Below are 27525 nucleotides of genomic sequence, written 5' to 3'. Positions count from 1 at the left end.
TTGAGGCCGAACGGTAGTACTTTGAATTGATAATGGGCGCCAGCCACATTGAATCTGAGATATTTGCGGTGTTTGGGGTGGATGGGGATGTGGAAGTATGCGTCCTCCATGTCTAAGGAAGCTAAAAAATCTCCTACGTTCAGGCAGTTTAGGATTTCTGAAAGAGTGACCATGCGAAAGCCCTGCTTCTTGAGGAATTTGCTGAGGCTGCGCAGATCTAAAATTGGCCGCCATTCTCCCGACTTCTTTTTTATAAGGAAGAATCGGGAATAGAACCCTTGTCCTCTTTGTTGAAACTGGACTTTTTCTATGGCATTCTTGAGGAGCATTGTTTGAACCTCTGGGAAGGCGGGATTTTCGTTTCTGGAGTCTGCTCAACATTTTCCAGAATCCCGTCACAGGTCGACTGGAACTTTTTATCTGTCATAGAATGAATTAGGCAATCTGTCCACCAATAACAAAGCAAATTTCAAAGACTTCCCCTGTTCCCCCAAAGAACTATCAACTAAAGATTAGATTTACTTTTTTTATTACAAAGCCAAAAACTGCAGATATATGCACCTCAGCAAGAGGTTCAGAAGATAAACTGGCACTAATACAAACATAATCCTACGAAAAAGTCTCAAGCGGCTCAAAAATATTACAAGAATCAATTCGAGAATCATCAGGCTAACAAGAATTGCTATAACCTGAGTTTTAGTAGGAATTTAAAGGGAAAATTTCAGGTTAATCTGTCCCTACACTATACTAAGTGACATCCCTACTCAACGATAGCCCAACCTGATAAAGGTGTCAGCTGTGGTGACTTCCAAAGAAGTTCACTCACTTTCTCTCCGTTGGTCTAGAGTCTTTTCAATCCTAGCTAAGTTCTCTGCCTATCAACCTCTTCCTCTCGCCTCCAAGACCATCTGCTCTACCTTCACCCTCGGGATACTGTCCCTAATACAAAAACCCCACAATGCGAGCGACACGCCCTCAGGTACGCCCCTCTAAAGGTGTTGGCTTACAGAATTTTCCATCATGGCACCTCTCCATCCTCGTCCGTTGAGACGTCCTTGGATCCCAGACTCTTATTCGCTTCAAGTTGCTTTCTTGAATTCCTCGGCTACTCCTCCATGTCTGGGCCTAGCATTCTAACATTCACACACAATGGGCCCTTCTACTTTACTATCTACTTGGTCCGGCACCTGCAAAGGAATACATGTGACTCGGCTCACATTTCTTAATGTTACAATTTACTTTAGCTAAAAGCAGCTTTTATAAAAACATTTCTACGATTTAATGCTAAGCAAGACATTTTCAATCAGGCCTCCACGAATTCAATTGAACTAGGTCTCTACATGTTTACAGGCCCAACATCTTAACATGAACCATCTTCTCGTTCTTTAGGCCTCCATCTTTTAAATCAAAATACTCTCTCCTACTGCAAACAATTATATCATATATAAAAGGTACACTATGAATTTTTAATAAAGCAGATCTAAATACACAATGGCAGCCTATTTAAACACATCTCATTTTAGTGAAAGCCTTCACATCAAACGACATTTCTATATGAAAGCGGCATTCATGATTTTCAACCTCCTAACGTTAGTTCTACATGCATTTCTAACACCAATTACATTAGTCTTTAACCCTACATTACATTGAACACAATTAGTAAATCCTCTAAATATGGGGGTGCTAACTACTTGTAAATATGATGCACCCCTACAATTTTTCACTTCTGTTAAGCGCTCTCTCAGTTCCCCCCTTTGATGACCTGTGTCATCACCACCATCATACCCTTACCCAGGGGCAAGAATCGAGCTAAACAGAGCTTGTCGCCTCCTTCCCTCGCTTGAACATCTCCAACGCTCTCAAGCTCCGATATTGACTGTCCTGCAGTCTCTCCATTCTTCGATCTTGCAACCGCATCGATCTCTCCAATCTAGTTGACCTATACCACTTGTACACTCTTACCAAACCCCACAATCTAATCACACATGCCACCACTATGATGAGGGGTTTCAGTACAAACCCAAGGAAACTCCTTCCCAGATTTGCAAACCAGTTTTCAACATTTCCAAATCCCTTGCCAACCTTTTCCCACACGTTCTCTTGCGTCAAATCTTCAATTTCATAATGAATTGCGGTAATGTTGCTTATATATTTTTCCAGATCCTTAGAATTGTCTGGAATATATGTGCAACATTCCTGGACCTTCAAAAGTTTACAGACTCCTCCCTCTTTTGCTAGAAGGACATCTAAGGCAAGACGGTTTTGCAAAACCATCGTCCTTATCGACAACATCTCACCCTCAACCAACACTAATGACTTTGCTGTACTCATCGACAGTTCATCCACTACAGTTGCCAACCGCAGTCTCTTCACGTCATTCAATATGACTCCCAGCATGGGTATCACTGCTCCAAACACATCTCCAACTATTGCACCAGCTTTACCCTCTTCTGATGTCCTCCCTCTATGAGGACAAAATCTTCAGTATGGTAAATCTTGGGAAAAATGATCGCTAGGTAACACGTTCCATACCACTTCTCCGGCAATCTCACGTACGCATTTCTTCCGCAGACGAAGTACACAGTGGGAATCACCTGCACCACACTCTTCAAGAAATCTTTCGTATAATACTCCAGTGTGAAAGTATGCTCACATGTAGTATGACCCACATGCAAATTTTCATAATACGTCTGTGGCCTGTGAATGCATTGGATATGTGGATTTCAGCTGATGGAAGAGCGGTGTTGCCGAATGAATTGGTGAGTCCGATGGCACGACTGATACATGGTCCTGTACATCTAGGAAGAGATGCGATGATGCGTGTGTTCAGGCAAACTTGGTACAATCCAAAATTCAGAGCGGCTGCGGAAGCAGTATGTCAGAGATGTGTTACATGTCAACAATTGAACGTTGGGAAAAGAACACCAGTCACGTTGAGTCACATTGGGAGGTCCGGCGGACCTTTCTATAGGATGCAACTGGATTTCATCGAGATGCCGAGGTGTAATCGCCTCAGGTATGTCTTGTATGTCTTGTCTTGTATGTTTTGTATGTCACACAAAAGGTTAATTTTAACCCCCCACACACAGCGGTAAATCCCAAGCAATGTACTTGTCAATGGATATGCTGCAACAGACAGCGTTCGATTAATCGTTGCACTCACAAAAGTGTACACCAACGATGGCTTTCTTTCTCATATTGCAAAAGGTGCGACTGAGAAACAGGTTAAACAGTGAGGGGCAGATTTACTAATATTTCATGCAGTGAAGCAAGATAACTTGATGTGTTGCATTGTGTGATAGGGAGAAAACAGAAACATGCCATGTCTACTAACACGTGGCACATTTCTGCTCTCGACTTGCACTGGTGCGCAGTGTACTGCTCACCCTCAATGCAGGCACGCTTTTACCATGCTGCAAGGTCGCCTGTGTTATGGGCAGAATTGTTTTTGTTCAGGAAGGTGTACTTCCCAATCCTAAAATGCAATTTTCTTCTTTGTATATGAGATGTAGAATGCAACACACATAGAAAGAGGAAGTGACAAGGAGAAATATAGATGTTTCTTCTGGTTGCTCTTCCTTTCGGTAGGCACGCCATTCTGGAGCAAACCCAAGTTTTTGTAAATTTGGGTTTGCGTCCAAATACATGGGTGGATGCATGAGAACACTCACGCTCCACCCATGGAACACCTTCTCAATGCAAAGTGCTGTGGTACATTACTTTGTATTTACTAAACCACCCAAAGACACACAAATCGACATTGCTTGGCTTAGTAAATGTCAAAATGAATTTTTCATCAGTGCCGTATCACAAAAATTACATACCCCAAAGAAAAATCCTAGTAAACCTAGGTCATAATCTGAAACTTCCTTATTTGGTTTGCCCATTTCTGGTAGTGAGCCTCATCAACAGTATCTGTCCTTAGCCACTCCCAGAAAACTATCATTTAACAAATGCAAATGATGTAATTTTGCTGTTTTAACATCAATATGGTACTGCACTATCACAATCTCAGCTTGCACAATACAGTTTACACACCCACACCATATTATTTATTGATAAAGGATATATTTTATCTGCAGCTGGTAGAAGGATTTCTGATGCAGGGTCATCGAGTGCGCCCTGTAGTCTCCTAAATAAGCAGCCATTTTGTTATTGGTGTGAAATTCACTCACCTGTAGCAGCGGCGAAGGTACTCATTGCATTTCGTGGTGATGCTTTGTCAGCGATGGTGCTCGATGAATTTTTTGGCCAAGCCGTGTAAGCGATGGTGCTCGATGAATGTTTCGTCCTAGCTGTGTCAGCGATGGTGGAGTTGGATGCTGATTTTGTTTGGCCTGCCGACTTGTCTGTTGAATTGTTTGGGTGTGTGGCTGAGTCTGAGCCTGGAAGACGCTGAAGCGAATCTCCTGAAGGCCTTGTTCCTGCTGTAGATGTGTGGACTGCTGCAACTTGTTGTGGGACTAGGGTCGTTACATTTCTGAAATCAAATCTCCTTTTCACTTTGGTGGCTCTAGAGGACACTATCTCGGTCATCCAAACACTTGTAACTGAGCTAGGTGTCGTATCTGAGAAGATGTCCACTTTTGCTGTAGAGAAATTATCTACGAGGATAATGTAGTTTTCTTCTGTTGCACTGGTTATTGCAGTTAAAGTTTTTATTGTTACATCTGGTGCCATAATCAGAAGGGCTGGTTGCCCATGTGCAGATTCAGTGGATGCTGTGTTGTCCACATCTTCCTGAGATGCTGCTGCAGACATTGATGGGGTTGACTCAGACGCAGCCTGTGAAGTGGTTACAGGTGTTTCTGTGGCAATAGATGACTTAGCAGCTGAAGAGGTTGGTCTGCCCACAAGAGAAGATGCAGAGGCTTCCTTCTGAGTGGAGACAGCCCCTCTGTTTGCATTTGATGCCAGTGCTGATGTCTTAGCTTTATCAAGTACTGATGTTGAGTTCTCTACTGCTGTTGTGCTGGAAGGTGATGTCACTCTGGGAGGACTGGTAAGAGCTGGCAAAGATGTTGGGCCTGAGGATGCGGAAGAAAAAAAAATAAAGTGAAGGTTAGGAAAAATAAATTAAAATTGGAAATTATTTTAAACCTTCACAGCTGGTCATTTTTTTCTGAGTCCATATTTGGGGGGAAAAATATGTCTTGCTTAGGTTGTCTAAGGACCATGTAACTGAAAGGCTCCTTCAAGACTTTTGATACACAAAGGATACATATTAAAGACATGCACAGTTTTTTTTATTACATGAAAAAGTAATTTTTTTGCCATAGGTAGTATAGCCTAGTATAACTAAGTGATCTAAAATGCAAAAAACAGAACTGTTATTTTGAGATAGTTGCATGGAAGATCAAGAACTCCCCCTTCTCCAATAAACGCCCCCCACCACTTTCAAAGACCAATGAAAAACATTCAATAACCAGAATTCTCTCACTGCTGCAAGACAGGCGCATATAACTTGGGGAGTAAGGGTGGGCCTTGCAAAACAGCACTTTGGATCATCGGCAAGCAGCAAGTAGATTCACAAGACAGAAAATAAAAGGTCAACTCTGCTTTCAATGCCTGAAAAGAAAGTCTGAGATGAAGTGGGTCATGAATATTGATTAAGTAATACTGTTATGCATTAATTAAGTAGCCTTAATCCCAAAGGCAAGTCTTATTTAGTATTACACTGAGTAACCAGTACTTTTGGATTAATAATATATATATAATGAATTGACTATCTTCAGCTTTATTATTACAGTTATTCAGCATTTCACATTCTAGAATGGTTACCTCTGTTCTATAAAGGGCACTGTCAATCTTTGCCCTATCCTTGCAAATGCAGAGGTAACCTTGCAATATCAAAGGTGAGAATACATAATTTCCCACCAACCAGGATATCAATTATTAGGCAAGTGGCCGTCATTGCTCCTTGACTCAACGGTAAGTTTTCTCGGCCAGTCAACTCATTGCTCAAAGGAGGTGGCCTTAAGGCTGACTTAAGTAAACCTGGGCGTAGTTTGCGCAACTATGCGCTACGTGAATTGCACGTAGCACAGTGAAAAAATGTGTAGCGGGCATTTTTTGCTTACTCGCGGTCCTCAACGGCAAGTTGGCGGTCGCGAGCGAGCAGAATGACATCCCGGCGAGAATTTTTCCTTGTTCGCGATCAGCAACATCATGCCGATCGCGAGGGTGGAAAATAAACCTCCCAACGAGATTGTAAACACGGGGAGGTCAGGTTTCTCATTGCGAGTGGTCGCGTATGCTTGCGCCCGCTCGCGATGAAAAACTACCAGTCCATGTTGAGAAAACTGCCACTCAAGTACAAATCTACTCGAGCAGCAGAAAACGGCTGTTTGCACTGTGCAAGATGCGGTTTGCAATGATTGTACAGTGCAGACAAGCATACGGCACTGTGCAATCGGTGCGAACAGCATTTTCCCTACCGCACTAAGCAGCTCGCGTAGGTACGCTTAGCTTGAGTCATGCGAAGTGCACTACGTGTAGCTACGCGTAGCGCGACTATGCAAAATACGGCCAGGGTTAGCATAAAAAAATTGCATTCCTAAGTACTAAATCTGTTAATTTCATTTACAGTTATTTACATTTTGCTCTGTGTACAAAAAAAGTCATTCTTGTCACATAATTCACTATACTTTTCTTCCTTTGAATGCAAAGTGAGAGGCGTTTGTAACAACCAAATTACAATGTGACCATGTTACAAAAAAATAAGCAGCCTGAAAGTTGGCCTCTATCTTTGAAGCATAGCAAATGGGATGGTGTATGGACAAAATACTCATTAAATAATATCGGGAGGCAGAAATATTGGAAAATACACATTGTGCTACACAGATGACATGATGTACAGATATCGTTGACAAGACTATCATTTTTTGAGGTAAGTAATATCGTTTTGAATAATATCAATGTTGTTAATATTGTTTTCAAGAATACAGTGGTGGTTAAAAGATCGTTTTTTAATTAATTTAATGTGTTTAAGTTGATATATAAATTCTATGTGTTACTATTGTTTTATCAATGTCCTTTTTTGTCAAATATAGCTTGTAATTTTAAGTATGTTATAATTTGATATCTTTTCTTTACAGTAACACATTTTTGTTGTATCGGGTTGATGGGATTATGGGGAAGACAGTGGGAAGTTAATTGGTTAAAAATAATTACTAATTATTTAATCAATTTTATTTATTTATATGATTAATATTTATTATGTAAATTATGTAATATTGATTCATTTTTGTGATGTGGTGCTTCTGCGCTGTTATTGTTTTAGGGCTATAGGGTGGCAAGTTAATTAAGTAATAATGAATTAACTATTCACTATTAATTAATTGATTAATTGTCTTTAATTATGTAATTTATGGAATACTTATTCATTTTACTTATATATCAGTTGCAGGCTTCTACCTTGGTAGTGGTCTAGGGTAGATATTAATTAAATATTATTTAATGTATCATTCGAAAACATGTTGCAAATATTTAAATAATTTATATTTATTTAAACATGTAATGCTCATTATTTTTACTGATATTTTAATTGCTGGATTCTACGTTTGTAGGGGAATAGGGTGGGAAGGTAATTAATTATTAATTAAATAATCATTCTGTTAAACAGTTAATTAATTGAATTTTCAATACGTAAATTATTTAATAGTTATTTAGTTTATTATATTATAGTTGTTGGCTGCTAAGCTCATAGGGGTCTAGGCTGTGAAGGTATTTAGGTAATAATGAATGAACAATTAATTATGAATTGTTCATGAATTATTGAATTGATTTAGAATATGGACTACTTATTTTTTAAGTTATATTTTAGGTCCGGACTGCTAGATTTGTCGGGGTAGGTATGGGGGAAGGTAATTAATTAATAATTGAATACTTTTTAATTGGTGATTTGATATTTCATTGACGAGCAATTATTTAAATTGATTGATGTTTTTTAATTTTGTATTATATATATATATATATATATATATATATATATATATATATATATATATATATATATATATATATATCCAAGCCAAACTTTGTTTCAAAAATGAGGCGCTGACTCCGTGAATCATAATCCAAACGATATTTAATTGCTCAGTTGCTGCATAGACGCGTTTCGGCGGCTTGCTCCCGCCTTGTTCACTACATCTGCATGAACATTTGTGTAAACTATATATAACCATACATGTTACATGTTTCAGTGGACATTCTCATGTTACAAACGTTTCCATTGGTTAAGGGTTGTTGTGGTGACCACATATGACTCACATAGATTGACATAGAAGAGTTGCATGACTTGAAACATTTTTACATCATGGTAGTCTATTTACCCTTTATCTGCCATTATTTTTTTGGAAACATGGATTGTTTAGAAAACATTCGAATAACTATACAAAATATAAGATATATTCTCAGTGTGTAATACACATCACAACCTTGTGTTTAGACATTTTTTAGCCCTTAGATTCAAACAACCAAGTGCACCCACACTGTTACCGAGTTCATGAGTTAAGTACGTTTGATGCTGTCATACCTACTGCTCCGCCGCGCTAGTGAGCTAATGTGGCTGGTTGAAAATATTACAAATTTGATTTTACGCAGGCAAAGTCGCGAGACATTTCTAAACATTATGGTGCATACAGCTGAAAGTTCAGTCTAAATTTTACGAGTTTCGTACTCCTGAGTTTAAGCTTCATACTATGACATGCTCCCTCCTGTGTTAAGGAATTCTCACGACTCTAACCTTGATAGTTCCGGCCATCCTTTGCTTAATGTTACATAAGCGAGATACCATGCGATGGGCACTGTCGATCTCCAAGTGGAGTGGTGAACCCAGCTCGTACAGTGTGCATAGTGATATGAGTGGTGAAGGTGACATTAAGTGAAGTGAAATTCTAAAGTAATAAAAGTTTTTGGTGTCCCACTGTGCATGTGAATTAAAACAATTTAATAGTAGGAACTGCAGATGTTATAAATGGGATTTCAGGGAAAGGACAGTACAGCCTGGTTACAGATGTACATTCAGGGCTTCATCCGCCTTCAAACCGAACGGGATTTTGGAATTCAGAAGAATTATATATCTGGACTCCAGGCGGCGTAAATTGAGTTTGCAGTTTCCTCCTCTTGTATTCTTGGGGACATTGTCAATGACATAATAGGTGAGGCTTTGGGCATTTCCTCCATGTAGCTGGTTGATGTGTCTCGCTACAGGGTATGTCTGGTCTTTATTGGCTACTGCTCTGAGATGCTGTAGAATTCTAACATGTACAGGGTGAATGGTAGACCCCACGTATCTTTTACCACATACACACGTCAGTACATATACCGCGTATTCTGTTTTGCACGAGTATTGTGCCCTGATGGTATACGGTTTTTGTCTAAAAGGGACATTGACATCAGTGGTGTTGATGCCATGGTTACACGCTTTGCATTTACTGCATTTTTTGAAACCTTTTTGGTTCTGAAACCAAATCACGGGCTTTTTCAAGGCTGGGGCATTGCACACCAATTGGTTGCGCATGGATTTGGCTTTTCTGTATGTTACAAGTGGTGTTCGTCCCACTGCCTGTCCGATTGTTGGGTCATTCCGTACCAACGGCCAGTGCCTTCTGAGTATCTTTCGGAGATTCATGTGATACCTATTGTAGCCCGTGATGAGCCTAGGTGGGTGTCGTTCGCTATTCCCTGGTGTCACTCCTGCCTTAGTTGGAAAAATCAATTCATGTCTGGATTTTTCACTGCATTTGTTTTCTGCTTTTCTACATGTTGCATCAGTGTACCCCCTGTTTTTCAGCCTGGAAAATAGGTCTTTTTTCGCTTTGGTCAAGTCTTCCGTGGTGCTACAATTTCTCGTCATTCTTAGGCACTCGGCATAAGGGATAGATTGTTTTAACGGGGTGGGATGAAAGCTCCGCGCATATAGGAGGGCATTGCCTGCTGTGGGTTTGCGGTATGTGCGTGTCTGAATTTTGTTATTTAAGACAAAAAGCTCTAAGTCAAGAAACTGTACAGTGGTGAGGCTAATGTTACATGTGAATTTCAAGTTTAAGGCATTCTCATTTAAATCATAAGCAAATTTTTCCGCACTTTCAGAGCTGCCATGCCACAAAATAAAAATGTCATCGATAAACCGCTTATAAACCACAATGTTGTTAGTCATGATCTCTGCGTGGATGTTTTGTAGCACTTGCTCCTCCCACCAGCCCATATGCAAATTCGCATAGCTGGGAGAGAGGCAAGTGCCCATTGCTGATCCCTGCATTTGTTTGTAGTATAGTCTGTCGAATATAAAGGTGTTGTTGGTCAGACACCATTCTGTCATTTCAAGTAGCATGCCAGTGTGTTTGTACAAATTTATTGGCCTTTTTCCAAGGAAATGTATATATGTGTTAATTACAATAATGTATATTAAGAATTTAACATTTCATTTTGTCCTACATTTATGGGGTTAGTTATGGATTTAATGTGTTTGAAGTGAAGTCCTTTCACTACTCTTATTTAGACTGCAGTAGAAATAGTGAAATTACCCTCTTTGCAATTCAACACTTTTCAAACTGTCGCACTGTGTGGAGTGGGAATAGTAAATCTCACCCCTCCAAAATCCAACGCTTTCCCTACTGTTCCACAGACTGGAAAGGGAATTGTAAATTTTACCCCTCCTATGTCCAATACTGTCCCTACGATTGTATAAATTAGAGTGGGAAGAGAATATTTAATATTCTCAGACTTCAATAGTTTTCATAATGTTTATTGAATAACATAATAATAATAATAATAAACTTTATATAGCGCTGGAAGTCAGATGGACTGGGGACACTTAAACCCTAATAGGGTATCAAGGCGCTAGAAACATGAAATGAAAAGAGCAGATAGACATAGCCAGTTCATAGAGTTAGAGGAGAATGACAGAACCAAATTCCGTGAGAGCTAATACGATGAGGAAAACAGCCACGTTTTTAGCAGTTTGCGAAAAATTGGCAGTGACGGTTGTCTGGCCAGTTCAAGCGGGAGCGAGTTCCAGAGCCTAGGGACAAGCCAGGAAAAGGCTCTACCGCCCCACCTCGCTTTGCTAATTCTCGGAACCTGCAGCATATTCTTTGAGGCAGATCGGAGAGATCTGCTAGGGGTATAGGTCTTCAACAGGCCTTTGACCCCTTCTGGACCTAATCCAAAGAAAACACCATGAGCAAGGCACAAAATCTTAAATGAGATTCTTGCCTGCACGGGCAACCAGTGAAGTTCTTTTCTTGCTGCCGTCGCTGATGAACGTCTCGGGAGATTCAAGACTAGTCGCGCGGCAGCATTTTGGATAACCTGGAGTTTGTATATCTCCTTCTGATTAATCCCACAGTAGAGGGCGTTGCAGTAGTCGATCCTGGATAGCACCAGGGCGACCATCGATTGTTTGTGCGCCTCAGGAGATAGGAACGGGGCTATCTTCCTCAAAGTACGGATGATAGAACAGCAGGTGCCGACAGTTCTATTTACCTGTCGATCAAAAGATAAGGTGGGATCAATGATGACGCCCAAATTCTTTACGAATTTTGCCGGGCAAGGGCATTCGCCCAGAGCGGTAGGCCACCATTCCTCGTTCCACAGATCTTGATTCCTGCCAATTACAAGCACCTCCGTTTTCTCACCGTTCAGCTTGAGATAATTTCTTACCATCCAAGATGCGACCCTCTCCATACAGGTCTTGAATTTCGCCGTACAGTCTTTCCCTGACTGATTTGCCGAGACAATGATCTGCGTGTCATCAGCGTACGACAACACCTGATAACCAAAATCCCTTATTATTTTGGCAAGGGGGGGTCACATAAACATTAAACAAAACTGGGCTAAGCGCTGAGCCCTGTGGGACTCCACATTGCACTGCCATAGTAGGGGACATAAACTCACCCAACTTCACCTTTTGTTTTCTCAAGTGCAAAAAGGAGGAGAGGAGTTTCAGAGCACTGCCTCCTACCCCTATCCCCCTCAACCTGTCCACTAGGATAGAGGGGGACAGGGTATCAAAAGCTGCTGTTAAATCCAGCATAACCAGCAACGTGGTTTGGCCCTTGTTCACCTCAGTTCTGATGTTATTTACTACTACCGTGAGGGCAGTTTCCGTACTGAGGGATGCACGGAATCCATGCTAACATGAATCCAGGCAGTTTTCCTTTTCCAGAAGCTGTCAAATGCCGATTTAGATGAACTTCCAGCATTTTTGCTGGAGCTGGTAATAGCGAAATCGGCCTAAAAATTTTTAGCACCTCAGGGTTTAAAGAAGGCTTTTAGAACAGTGGCTTAACCACGGCGAGCTTCCACAGCTGGGGAAAAACCCCCTCTGTAATAGCACCATTCAAGATGTCAAGAAGTGAGGGCAATAAGGTAGCTCTGCAGGACTTTAAGATTCTCAAAGGGCAGGGGTCTAAGGGAGAACAGGATTTGATGGAATCAAGGATAGAATTTGCTTCCTCTAAGGATAGCACAGGAAAATTCACAAAAGAAGAAGTAGGGCTGAGGACCTCAGTTGTATCTGTACAATCGAGATGTGAAAACGCTGTATCACAGTCCACTTCATTGTTCAGCCTCTGGTTGTGTGTATCCAGTGCGGCATAGATATCAGCTATCTTGGTCGAGAAGAAGTCAGCAATGTTGTTGCACAACAGTTGTGATTCAATCACCGAAGAAGCTGACTTCGGGACCGATAGGGAGTTAATAATTTGAAAAAGCTCCCTAGCTGATTTCGATCCAGTTGTAATTTTAGTGAAATGATTCCTTTTTTCCTCAATTATTGCTTTTTTGTACTCCTTTAATGCCAGTTTATGTTGTAGCTTCTCAAACTCATTCGGCCATGCCCTCTCCTTTTGTCTACATATCTCTCGAAGTCCTCTGAGTCGTTCGGAATACCAGGGGGCCGAAGGAGTTTTTCTAGCCATATAGTGTTTTTTAAGCGGTGCCAAGATATCTATTGCGCTCTCCAGTCCGTTCGACCAGCATTGCGCAGCAAGGTCTGAGCCAGAGTCAAAACAGGAATCGCTGATTGGAAAGAGCGATGGCAACGTGTCATTATTGACATTTCGATAGTTTCTCACAACCTCCCAAGGAATTTTTTTGTTGTTTATCAGATCAGCAATCACGGGCCTATTCAAGATGAAAGGGACGGCGAAATGGTCAGACCACGTAAGAGGAATAGGAGGCAGTGTCGTCAGCCTGTCATCATTCGTAAAAATGCCATCCAGTGTGTGGCTAGCCAAATGAGTAGGGCCAACCACCAATTGTTTGAAGTCATATACCTTCAAACCTTCTACGAGGGAAATGTTATCAATATCCTCAGCTTTTACAAGATGAACATTAAAATCACCTAGAATGGTGAAACACGATTTATTTAAAAATGGTTCTAGTAATTTAATCAAATCACTGGCGAATGAAGACCGAGGGCCAGGAGGCCTATAACATAAAATACCAGAGAAAGATGTAGATGCATTGAGCTGTATAGAGAAATAAAGGGCTTCCAATTTATCAGTCGAGGATGAGAGTGGGTCTATGCGACAAATGTAATCTCTCTTTACAGAGGATCCCGAGCCCCCCTCCTCTCCGTTTCTCCCGATCAAGCCTGACATAAGCATCTTTAAAGCACACGTTCACTCACAAGGCCCTCTTAGTGCTGAATAACAGATCTTTATGTTACCCAATGGTACTTATTTTATTGAACTCAGAAGGATGAACAGACCAGCTTGGATGTGAACCTACAACCATGAGGTCTAGCACAGGCCGTACAGTAGACACATTCGTCCACTAAGCCACCAGACCCAGCCAGACTGTACAGCATTAACTGTTTCATTTGTTTATATTTTATGATCTTTGTTTTAATTGTTACATTAATTTTAATGTTTATAACATTTTATGGATTTTTCACTTGTTAATATTTTATTGTCTACCTTAATTATTCAATTTTTCCTTATTGACTTATTCATATTTTTAATGATTTTATTATGTGTGTGTGTGTGTGTGTATATATATATATTTATATAAATATATATATACATATATATTGATACATATATAGATAGATATATACATATTTAATATTTTATATATATATATATATATATATATAGATATGAAAGCGAATATGTATTTTACATCATAATAATATTATTAATATTTTGATCTGTTAGTATGTGTATATGACGGATCACTGAAATAATATCGACTGCCAAAATATCGACTACCCAAAATATCAAGGAAAAAATATCTACAACCAAAATATCGAGTTTGTATGTACAAACAGGTAAGTACAAAAATATCGAGTACAAAATATCGTTTACAAAAATATAGTTGTAAAAAATATCGACTTTAATAAAAACAATGTTTAATTACATTAATATAAAAAATTAATTACTAAAATATAATTAACAATACTTAAAATAACTTTTAATAATTAAATAATTAATGAAAGTAAAAAAATAATTTATTTTTAATCATATTTTTTAAAACATATATATATATAGTAACAAAATTTAATTAAATAATAGCCAATATTATTAACGTACAAATACAAAAGAGTAAAAATTACTATTCCCACTGCAAAGAGTGCAACAGTGGATATATGACATTACAACGCAACTTTTACAACGCACTACCATTACAACGTAAGTATTGGTAAGTATATAATATTTTTTTAATTTAAATTATTTAAAATGATTTCAATATAATTTAATTTCATTTCATTTCATTAAATTAAATTAATGTAAATTTAATTTTACTTTATTTTTACACTGTACCCCTGTACCCCAAAAACCCAAAACTGACCCTGAACCCTAAAAAAAACCTTTACCCAAAAACCCAAAACTGACCCTGAACCCTAAAAATACCCCTTTACCCAAAAACTAAAAACTGACCCTGAACCCTAAAAATACCCCTTTACCCAAAAACTAAAAACTGACCCTGAACCCTAAAAATACCCCTTTACCCAAAAAACCCAAAACTGACCCTGAACCCTAAAAATACCCCTTTACCCAAAAACTAAAAACTGACCCTGAACCCTAAAAATACCCCTTTACCCAAAAACTAAAAACTGACCCTGAACCCTAAAAATACCCCTTTACCCAAAAACCAAAAACTGAACCTGAACCCTAAAAATACCCCTTTACCCAAAAACTAAAAACTGACCCTGAACCCTAAAAATACCCCTTTACCCAAAAACTAAAAACTGACCCTGAACCCTAAAAATACCCCTTTACCCAAAAAACCAAAACTGACCCTGAACCCTAAAAATACCCCTTTACCCAAAAACTAAAAACTGACCCTGAACCCTAAAAATACCCCTTTACCCAAAAACTAAAAACTGACCCTGAACCCTAAAAATACCCCTTTAATTTAACCAATTACATTTTAATTAATTAACGAATATTATTTAATTACCAATTAATTAAATATTACTACCAATTAATACATTTACATATTTAATACATAATAATTAAATTACTTCCCACCCTATTCCCCTATAAACCCACAACCCGCTACAGGAAATACATTATTTTAATTTACATAATTAGCAATTAATAAATTAAATTAAATTAATTACCAATAAAATTTTAAATAATTAACATATATTATTTAATTACCAATTAATTAATTATTACTACCAATTAATAAATTTACATATTTAATTATTTATAATTAAATTACTTCCCACCCTATTCCCCTATAAACCCACAACCCGCTACAGGAAATACATTATTTTAATTTACATAATTAGCAATTAATAAATTAAATTAAATTAATTACCAATTACATTTTAAATAATTAACATATATTATTTAATTACCAATTAATTAATTATTACTACCAATTAATAAATTTACATATTTAATTAATTATAATTAAATTACTTCCCACCCTATTCCCCTATAAACCCACAACCCGCTACAGAATAAAATTACACAATAATTAAAAAAAAATCATTAATTAAAAATAATTATAACATAAAATGACACTTTTCACACATATTATAACATAAAAACACTATAAATAATTACATATTATTTAAAAAACGATATTTTTTACTATCTAGATTATATACTTGGATATTTTCACTTTCTATAATATTTACAGTCGATATTACTTCACTTACCTTAAAAACAATATTTTGGCTGTCGATATTCTGTCCTGTCGATATTTTCTCCAAACGATATTTAAAACTCGATATTCTGTCCAAACGATATTTTGGTGTCGATATTATGTCTGTGCACCGTATATGACTAGATACATACTGTCATATTATTAATTTTACAGAATGTACAAAAAAGTGTAAAATAAACAGTTGTGTTAATTATAAATCTATATATATGCATATGAATATGGATGTGGGTGTTTATACCTTTTTTATGAAGCATAATAGCAGATGAAAATCAGCTGGACTTATGGTTATGTTTAGCGAGGACATGTTTATCTTTTTAATGCAACACAGCTCAACCAAGTACGATTGGATCTTTGGGGTGATCAATGTTTAAAATTACACCCATGGGAGGGCGGGGAACTTTTTGTTGAATTGTTCACAATAATGGGCGCTTTTATACCTTTCAGCAATGGGGACACATAAGATGGATAAAATATGTACCGGTGGTATAAAATTGAAAAGTGAAAACTAAACGTGTCAATCTAAGATGGAATAAATCGAAGGCGGTTATATGTTTCTCACCAGCCTTTGCATAGAATAATAATAGTGAATTATAGGTTTTGTAGTTTAACGAATGAGGGAGGGTGATCTGGCAAGGCACGAGGAGGCAGGCGTATAACACAGGTGGTTATAATTAAGTGGAAGGTTAACATTTAGTACGACTTTGGAAATGAGAAGAAGAAGTCACCAGAACACTCGAGGTATGGGTTTATGGGATTAAATCTGAAACAAACAACTGTTAAAAAAAAGGGGCAATTACCGGGTTGAAAATGTTTTACGGATCGGTAAAGTTTGAAAGTATTTTGGGGACTGACTGGAAAGCAGCGCTTAGTGAATGATGGGGCATTTAACAAATGTTATTTAATAACATGAATTTCAGCGGGCAAAACGTTGATTATGAGCTTTAAGTTACAAACCTGTTTATCTGACACGAGGTCTATTCGTTATATAATTTGATAAATTATAGTCACTTTGAGATATAACTTAACAGTCATGTTTTTTAATAATTGTAGTGAACCCCTGACGAAGTGCAAAGAAAGGCACGAAATGCATTGGGTGACGGAAATGATTTAATCGAGGAATATCTATGTAACATTCCATGCTACAGAACAAGGCTCGTTATGGCATGTCTACAGCATTAAGGAGTTTAAATGTGAACATAGTTTGTCTAACATGTGACCGATAAACCATGAACAGCGTAACAGTTGCAATAACTTCAACGAAAATAAAAATTGATGAACTTGAACTACTTTTGGCATCAGTATGTTGCACTTTAAGCTGTGCGTCCGGCGTGGGGTGCACCCTCACCCCACCTCCTCAAGTGATTCTTCAATTCACGTGGTTGGGCAGACCACGGTTCCGGGCCAGCACGCTAAACAATGAAAAAAAGGATTGTTTACCTAATATGAAAGAATTGGTGTGCACTCTGTCACTGTTTTGGTGTTTATATATAGTCATAGTAATATATTTAAAATATAAAAAATTAATTTAATCTGTTGTACATCTTTGGAATAAATAAATATATATATATATATATGTATATATATATATATATATATATATATATATCACTCCAACCTCGCTCCAATGAACAGGTATATAATCCGCACTTATCGTGGTGGAATAAACGCTTTATTTTCAATTGGCTTTTTCCTTATATATTTCGGTCACCTTGACCTTCATCAGAGAACAGCCATTAACATCTTCGGGACTGCAAGGCGCACTGACATTCCCCTTCTAGCGTGTTCTCAATGAAGCCCTCTGGTGATCAGCTGGTAGTCAGGAGGCATGCTGGTCTCTGTAGTGAGCCCGAGTCACTTAGGGGCAGATTTATGAAGGCCTTGCGCCGCCGGTGCGTCATTTTTAACATGGGAAAAAGTGACGCACCGGCGGCGCAAGGCCTTCATAAATCTGCCCCTTAGTCTTTCCCTTTGCTGGGCAATGTGTTGCGCGTTTGTTCTGTTCTATATATATAAAAATTTGTAAAACAATCGCTCTGCAGCAAAGAAGCACTCCACAGCAGGTATGAGAAAACCATACTTTTAATAGCGTGTGAAGGTGGCATATCATTCGTAATCCAAGCATTTCTGCCAATGCTTTTAAAAGCTGTCCGCTCCTTCTTCCTGGGCATAATGGCTGTTGTGGTCTTGTTGGCTCTCAATGTCTCAAGTGTATTTAATCATTCTGGCCTCTGGTGTAGCTGCTTAGTAGCTCGCTTTATTTTCAATGCACTATGGGACTTGTAGTTTCAATCTACCATGTTTTCACCCACAGTGGGTTCTGCAATTAGTCATTTTAATTAAATTAAAGGTATCACGGTGATTAATTTACAAGTTCACTGTGATGTTAAAAAGCCCTCCAGTGGGCCCCGGTATGCAAACACCACCTCCATTCTTTTAACGCTCTGCTGCACCGTCTTCCACTTGGAATTCCTGGGATGACGGCCCCGTTCTCCAGCAGCTCCTTCCTCATTAACCAGGTGGTGCTCACTCCACGACCGAAGCCGTCGTGATAATTTTGTAAAACAATCGCTCTGCAGCGAAGAAGCACTCCACAGCAGGTAGCTGAAAACCATACTATCAATTGCGTGTGAAGGTGGCATTATATCCGTAATTCTATCCTTTCTGCCAATGCGTTTCAAAACTGTCCGCTCCTTTCTGGGCATAATGGCTGTTGCGGTCTAGTTGGCTCACAATGTCTCATGTGTATTTAATCATTCTGGCCTCGGCTGCTTTTTAGGTTTCGACCTGGCGAACTGCGCAAGCAGTTCGCGCAGGTGAAATCTTTTGTTTACCATATTGGCTATCGGAACGTCCCCCACCTCCCATTAGCTAGCTCCATAAATGGAGGCTAGCCATTGGGAGCCGGATCTGTCCGTCAAGGCCGGACCAGATTCGGGGGCGTTCCCGAGATTTTTTCCCTGGGCGTTCCCTCTGTGCAGTCATCGGGCGGTGGGCGGAGTTTCGTTTTTTTTGGGGTGTTTGTGTCCGTCATTATGCCGACCACGGCCGCCGGAAGAAGTCCAGGTGAGTGCATTCCTTTCCCGCCCCCCCCTCCCGCTGTCCGTTCCTTTCCCGCCCCCCCCTCCCGCTGTCCATGCGCCGTTCCCGCCCGCCCCCCTCCCGCTGTCCGTACCCGCCCCCCCTCCCCGTGTGCCCGTAGGTGCTTGTTTTTTAAAGAAGTTGTGTTCGGTATATTTCTTTCCAGTATTCGATTTCGGCTCTTTTTACCCTTTCCCTTGAGGGCGCTAATGTAAAAACAGATTTAAAAGAGAGTGAAGGGTGACAGCGGTGAGTTTCCTCAGACGTCCCGAAAGGCAGTCTGCGTAGGACTCATTACCGGAAGTCCCGCTGAGCGCGTCACCGGAGGGTGAAGCCAAGCGGATGAAAGCGTGTCAGTGCTCCTGTATAATGCTCGGGTCAGGCCGGGTCCCAGGGGCACAGCAGCGATGGTTGACTCATGCCTGCTGCCCTCAAGCCCTCCCGTTAGACGGCTGCGCCATCTGAGGTGACGCGGCTCTGATGTGACAGGGACGGGCTGTGAAGCAGAGCCGCCAGTGCCAGTCAAGAGGGAGACGAGAATTACAGGCTTTGCCTTGAGCCTGAACAGTTTGCCGTCTGTGCGAGGGTAATGTTCCTGCAACCAATTTGTCGCAGCGCCAAGCGGTAATTAAATCGAGCGCGCTTTCTCCCCCAGCTGCCCGGCGGGATCCGGCGCAGCTGGAACAAGCGGCATCTTTTCGCTGCATAGGGTGGTTGGGGATGTGGCGCTACAGCCTGTAAACCCCACCAGCGCTTTTATCAATACCTGTAGCCTACAGGTATTGATAAAAGCGCTGGTGGGGTTTAAATAGATCCTGCGCGCCGCTTCACTAATTAGGTCTGCTCTAGAGACAGCCAGCCTCGTGTTTTCAAAATTATGCATAATAAAAATGCACACAATGCAGGTGCACCCCGGATCCGGCAGCTATTGTTGAGCTTGATCAAGACTGGAAATATGCTCAGTCTGTCCTGGTGTAATTTGTTGACACCCAGACACGTTCAACAGCGCCTGTAGTCGTCTGCCTGAGGGGCCTCTGTTATTTTTACTTCCAGCTGCGCCAAAAGCAGAGGCTTGATTTAAAGGACCTCGGTCCCTCTTTAGTTCAAGTGTCCTCCTGAGTGGGTGCTACCTGGAGCCTAGCGCCTAGATGTAGAGATGGGTGAGCCAGAAAATAAATAGGGAGAGAGGAGCCGAACCAAGCGAGCCAGGCCTTAAAATATATGGCATGTAAACCATGCAACAAAAAACGTGCTAGAAACTAATAAGGTGTCTTTATTAATATATATATATTTTAATTCTCGTACGTTTCGCCGTAGTATATCAGATAATATAACTGCGTTTAGAAATATTTATTAATTTTTAAGTGATGTTTTTAAAGATGAACTGACAAACATGCCTGCTCTTACAGGCTATAACCAAATACAACCGTGCTATTCCTCCGGGTCTCACAGGCTCTTGAAATAGCAGTGAAATCACTCCTGTCCTTACAGGCTCTCACTACAGATAGCAGAGTTCCCGTCTATGCTCTTACAGGCTCTCTTACTGTGGAGAACAAACACTAGCCCTTCAGATCATACAGCAGTCAAAGCGCACCGACTCTTACAGGCTTCCACCATCGCTAACAGCTCTGTCCTTTCTGCTCGTACAGGCTATCTCACTGTAGGCAACAGTGTTAGCTCTCCAGATCTTACAGGCTATGTGTGTGTGTGTGTGTGTGTGTGTGTGTGTGGCTGTGTGTGTGTGTGTGGCTGTGTGTGTGTGTGTGTGTGGCTCTGTGCGTGGGGGGGCTCTGTGTAGGTGTGTGGGGGGGCTCTGTGTGGGGGGTGGGGGGGGCTCTGTGTGGGGGGCTCTCTGTGGGTGTGTGTGTGTATGGCATTTGCGAGAGATTAAGCTATTGGCATTGTAAATGACAATGCCATTTATTTATCTGTTTTCAAAACGAACACATAAATAAAAATGTTGTCATTTACAATGCCAATAGCTCTAACTTTTGCAAAGGCGAAACTGTTGCATTGTAAATGCTTGTTTCACTCGCCGTGGAGTGAGGCTCCTCGTCAGGCCAGATTTGCATCTACATCATCAGCTTGGTCGAGCACAAGCCCTCAGTAAAATCCTATAAGTCTTGAGCCCTGGAGCTTTCACCGGGACGAATATGAAATCTACCAGGTCGCAGTTCGGATGGCGGTGGGTTGGAAATTGTATGGAGCATCTTACCTAAGTTGCTACAAACTGCTCCAAACTCCTAGGTCTTCTGCCAGAATGTCTCCTTGAGGGTTCAAAGTGTCCACAACACAATTCAGGGGTCCAGTATCTCTGTGATTGGTCCTTGGGATGTTGGGACTACGATTCCCGCAATGTACCTGGCCAAATCCTTAAAAGTCCACTGAACGCCCTCCGTGATGGGGGCATCTTGTTGGAGATGGTGCAGGAGAGCTCTGTTAACCTGTTGATTTCAAGGAGTCCACTACTTAATCCTTGGGAAGCTAAGCAAAGTCCTTAGGGTTGTCTTTCCAGATTGTGCAGCAGGTGCCGTCTTTCAGAATACAATCCTTTGGGTGCAGATCGGGGGGCAGATTTATGAAGGCCTTGCGCCGCCGGTGCGTCACTTTATTTGACGCAACGGCGGCGCAATTAATGCGCCCTATTTACAACGTGACGCATCTAGGAGATGCGTCACGTTGTAAAGCCCTGCGCCATAAGGAGGCGTTCCTGCGCAGGGGGGGGGGGGCGTTCCTGCGCAGGAACGCCTCCTAAAAGTGGCTGAGTGAAATCTATGAGATTTCACTCAGTCACTTTCAGGACAATGCTGCGTCAAAACCCTGCGCCTGCTTGAAGCAGGCGTAGGTCTTGACGCAGCATTGTGGAGATGGGGCACCCCTGAGCCTTGCTGGAGCTGCGTCGCGCTTGCGATGCAGCTCCAGCAATGCGCCACCTTTACGCCACAGATGCGTCACGCATCTGTGCCGTTTTTGCCCCATAGTGCGCCGCATTGTAAATGCAGCGCACCATGGGTGGCGGAGCAGCGGCGCAGGATGACTGGCGCATCCCTGGGGATGCGCCAGTCATCATAAATCTGCCCCCAGGGTTCCTGCAGGGCAGTCCTTCTTCTCCTTGTTGTTTCAGGCAGTGATCTTAGTTGCTCTGAAACTCTCCCATTTCTAACCAGTGTTCCTGGGTGACAAGCTGGGGGCAACCCTTGACCAATGGGGTGCAGGGTGATACTCAGACGTATGACAACTTCCTCCAAAGTGTGGCATATTTTTGTCCCAGAAAGCACTATTCTCCCAAAATCTAAAATGGAGAATCTTTCTCCTGGAGGATAAGTTATGGCAAAGCCATCTCACTGTTGTGGCTAAGCTTCCCTAACACTCCTCTTCCAACCCCCCTTCTAATCTAATTACAGGGGCTCCTGTCTGGGTGGGATGGCAGGATGTGTGGGCGAGCCTACGCTGCCATAAACTGTCATTCCCTCTTTGAAGACCAGTTGGGCTACTCCACCCCCATCCTGCCTTTTGCTCTAATGCTTCCATTTCTCCTCCCACTGGAAATCCTGTGTCTCTAGTCAGGCCACTTCAGACCTTATTATGACAGCTTGGCTCAGCCTGGCAGAGGCTGACCAATCAAAACAAACAGGTCTGCCGAAAGGCTGGATTTTGGCTTACAGAAAATACAATTATATAACTTATTTTCTGTGATCGTTAAAATACATCTAACAGTGGAAAGGTGTTGGATTTTTTCTAACTATCATTTTGATAATTTGAAGGATATTTTTAGCTCCTTTCTTTCAAGAGTTATACTTTAATAATATATTCCCATGTTAACCTAAGGAGCCCTTGGGCTACAATGGGGAAAAATGGAAATTGGAAGTTTTTCTCTTACCAGGGCATATAAAACATTGTATCGCTACAAGGGGTGACCTATATGTAAAAATAAGGTACTTTGAGACTTTGGAAGTACCACATAATTTAATTTTAAAAGCAGCTTGCAAGGCAGGGCTGGCCTTTAGAATGACAGAAGGCACCACCGAAGTGCACACTTAAGTACCTTAAATCTACTGGGCCTCTACACCTACAAGCTCTACCATATATAAGGACTTGCAGGTAGGTTGTCAGTACCAATTGTGACTTTACCTAATTACCTTGTACTATTAATCAGAGCACAGGCCCTGGGTTTGGTTAGCAGTGCCCAGGGCACAATCAGAGTCAGAAAACAAGCTTATAACAGTCAAAATTGGGGAAAAAGTGGGGGGACACTGCAAACAGGTCCTTGTTTCTCACACACTCTCATACCATTATTCCACCATCTTCCCTAGAATTGGACATGCTATATTATTTCCCTTTGTCAAGTCATTCTTATTCTTTTTATTCTCTAGTCCTTGCTACTGTCACCCCAATAATACCTTCATCTGCTCTTGCCCTGTCTCCGTCCACTCATCCTTTTTTCCTTGGTCTCTCCAGCCTCCTTTCCTGGGGCAATTGTTTGACACTTTCATTTGTCTATTTTTCCTTGGTCTATTTATCTTTTCTCCCACATGTCTCTCAACTCAGAATTCCTTTGTCCACCCATATTCCTACTATTGGTCAGTTCACACATGGTCACCTTCTTCTCCCTTCATTTGGCCTCTCAGTTTTTAGTTATTCTCACATTATCTCATGTGTCCCTTCCTATTGAGGGCAGCCGTCGAAAAATAGAAGTTGAGCAATAGCTATAAAAGGTGCAGAGGACTGTAATGCCACTGAACGTATAAGGCCAGGACTTCTTCATCAACGGCCACTGAAGCATAGTTCTTGCATAAATCTAATAATGAATGTCAGTTGGTATTTTACAGAATATTACTTTGGGAGTCGTTGCACAATAGTGAGTACATTGAAATGTATTACCTCTGGAGTACCTTCACTGTAGCAGTAAATGCTTTTTAATATATGGCGTGTTAGGTGTGTGTGTGCTGTATGAATATGCATGTGTCTGTATAAACATATGTGTGGGTGTGTTTGCGTATATATATATATATATATATATATCAGATCAGATAAGGGGTGTGGCAATGGGGGCCTGCTTCTCTCCCAGCTACGCGTGTTTACACGTGGGGCTGTGGGAGGAGCAGGTCTTGGCTACTGAATACCATGAGACTTTGTGTAATAACATCTCCCTTTATCTTCGCTATATCGATGATGTCTTTATTATTTGGAGAGGTAGCCAGGATGATGCCAGGGCTTTTGTTAATTTGATCAATGTGAATAGTGTTAACCTTAACTTCACTGCAACTGTAAGTTCTGACGTGATTTGCTTTTTGGATGTGGAGGTCTTTGTGAAAGATCCACCCTGAATACTAGGCTCTATCGGAAACCGAGTGCTGGTAATACCATACTACACTCAAATAGTCAACATCCCGCCCACTTGATTCGAAGCATTCCTTTCGGGGAAATGCTTCGAATCCGGCGTATTTGCAGCACGGATGCCGAATGTGCTATTGCACAAGAGGCATGCAAGGAACGTTTCCTTGAAAGGGGCTATTCTTTAGATGTTATTACGAAAGCTATGCGTCGTTCTAACTCTACAAGCAGGCAAGAGGCTCTTATTCCCAAATCTATGAGAGATGACATGGTGAACTCCATTTCAAGAGAGGGACAAATGAGTGCTCCACGACTCATTTTAGCTTTTAATCGTCAACATGGAGCTTTACGTAAAATCGTAAATAAAAACTGGAATTTGGTCCGCAGTGACCCCATTATCGGTCCTAACATTGGCACCAAACCCATCCTGACTTTCAGGAAGTCCCCTTCCATGTCTAAAACTTTGGTGAGCAACACCTTAGAGCCCAAGATCTCTACAACTTGGGGAGCATTAAGAAAGGGTTTCAAAATATGCCCTCAATGTAAAGCCTGCCGTCAGGGCACCAACAGAACCCATTTCCAAAGCCCCTTCCTACAACATCCTACTCCCATTACTAAATGGTTGAATTGCAAAACTGAGTTTGCTATTTATGTGTTGGAGTGCCCCTGTGGGCTCCAGTATGTGGGCAGCACTAAGCTGCCCGCCCACAGGCGCATTCTCCAGCACTTGCGAGCAATAACGGGGCACGACCAGAGCTACCCGGTTGCCCGGCACTTTCAGGAGAAACACCTTGGTGTCCCTGATAAACTCCAATATTTCCTCATTGACTGCGTTGAACCCTCAAGGAGAGGAGGTGACCGTGAGGCCAAACTCCTTCTTCTTGAGACAAGATACATCTTGGAGCTCAATACCAAGCATCCAAACGGTCTCAATGATAGAGAAGATCTTTACACATGTCTATAGGATTTTTGGAGTTTCCTATCATAGTCCTGTCTGGTTACATTTAACTCATTGATCTATGTATATATTTCCCCTTTTTTCTGTATCATGTAACTGTATTCAATGATGAATTGATGTTTTTTAGAATGATTGAGTTTGTTGGCACATGTTTTTTAATATTGGACTTTTTTAATGACTATCAGCACTTTAATGATCTTTGCACTATTTTCCTCTTTGCACTTTTTTGACTATTCCAGTCTTTGCTAATGTGACATGCCCACTTGGGCTCTATCCCAGAAAAATTAATCATCAAAGGCATATTGACTAAACGCAACTGCATTTGATTGAAGAGCGATTGTTTTTTAAAAAGAGGGGCTTTTTTATATGTAAAGCGAACATTAGTTGTACATAGATGATGTTAATTATCATGTGAATATATCAATTTGTTTGCTCCTTTTTCTCATATGAACTTTTCCCATTTAAACACGCTCTTCTTTCTAAAAATGTCGGGTTATATGACTTTTTGGAATGTGCATATGGTCATTTAGATTTGTGGTTCATTGTAACCACCCTTTGACTATTTCCTGCACTGCAGCGACGTTTCATTTGTATAGTATGTTGTCTATGCCTATGATTTCATTAATTGCACTGTCACTTTAAATAGCTTCAGCAAGCTTGTGTAGTTTGTCATGTGATCAAGCCTCCCTGGAGGCGAAACGCGTCATGGCGGCAGCGCTGGCTTTATTGGAATAAATTTTCTTCGCACCAGCAATCTTTGGGTCGGCTCTTTGTTGTGGAATACAGGAGGTGAGCTTTTGGCTTACCAGAAGCAACAACTTGTGGAATCTATAGTACCGAGGCTTTCCAGGTACGAGCAAGACCCCTTCTCGACGAGGGCAACGCGGCAGGAAGCAGTAGTTCCGGGTTCGGAACTCCATTACGCTCTCCGGCGTGGAGAAGGCAGCAACGCCCCTGCTTGGCCGTAAATGTGTTTCAGTGGGCGGTCGGCCAGAATCTGTGTTCCTACCTGCTACGGGACCTGAGCTGAGCCACGGCAACCCTCGGAAAACACTCAGGAGCGAGCAGTGAGAAGGTGCGCGGCAACGGGCAGGACATTGATTCCCAGGTACCCGTTTGTCGTTTTTTGTGCTGTTCAATATATTAGCCAAAACATATAGCGCTTTACGAAATGGCCGCTGACAGACTACGCAATCGTGCACAGGCTGCAGAATCCATGTTTCTTGATTCCCCGGCCGGGGGGTCAACGAGTGCCACACCACCAATACAGGATACGGGAACCCCCACAATTAAAGACCTTTTTAAACAACTTGAGCGACTAATGCGAGCAGAGCAATCCAAGTGGTGGGAGCATTGCTCTCTCTCCCGCTATTTGGAGGTGGGTCGGGTGCCTAGGGGTTTACGTAGTACTATTGCCCCCAGCTATGACGACCCAGACCCGGCCATGCTAGCCGAATGGGCAGAAGCCAACCTGGATTGCTCAAAAGTATATTTGCGCATTTTGGTTAAATATGCCGAAAGCGACCGCATAAAGCTACAGTTGAAAATAGATGCATTGGAAGATGAGATTTCCAAACATGAAACCAATGATGCCATTGCCAAAATACGGGCAGATATGATGAATCGCTTGGCCAAGGAGGAAGAAACAATCAAAAGAAGGAAAACATTTAAGTTCGAAAGAGATAGAGCTGATTATGCGAATGGCCGGGTTTTTACTTTTGCCAAAAAGTATGACGCTGTAAAAGCCAAAGCACGTTCCAACTTGACGAATCAACAAGCAAGAGAAGAAACCTTGCTCCCGGCAACCTCTTTTTCAAGTTTAAGTTCGGCGGTGGAAAGCGACCCGGAAATGGACTCCAGCCGTGATGCAGGGTTGGGGTTTACCAAACTATCCTTGGCGCAGGAGGTGGATTGCCTGTGTCAGGATCGACGGGAGACCCTCCGTTCTCACAAAGCCTGCGCTCCAAAAAACAGCGGGCAAACCGCAAACGCTGGGAACGCCGGAAACGCAGCTCCAGGAA

At 41.3% G+C, this 27525-nt stretch overlaps 1 protein-coding gene across 1 annotated transcript in view; it reads right to left on the bottom strand.

Annotated features, from left to right (window-relative positions):
- The window catches only part of LOC144790640 (uncharacterized), a 552900-nt gene that overhangs the window by 345976 nt on the left and 179399 nt on the right, over positions 1-27525 (bottom strand). The window contains exon 7 of the mRNA XM_078665372.1: positions 4176-5027. Coding sequence (XP_078521498.1) covers positions 4176-5027 — 852 coding nt within the window. The remainder of the gene's footprint in view (positions 1-4175; positions 5028-27525) is intronic.

This window comes from Lissotriton helveticus, chromosome 11 (genome assembly GCF_964261635.1).
Source record: "Lissotriton helveticus chromosome 11, aLisHel1.1, whole genome shotgun sequence".
Taxonomy (NCBI): domain Eukaryota; kingdom Metazoa; phylum Chordata; class Amphibia; order Caudata; family Salamandridae; genus Lissotriton; species Lissotriton helveticus.
This window is presented reverse-complemented; position numbering and strand designations above follow the sequence as displayed.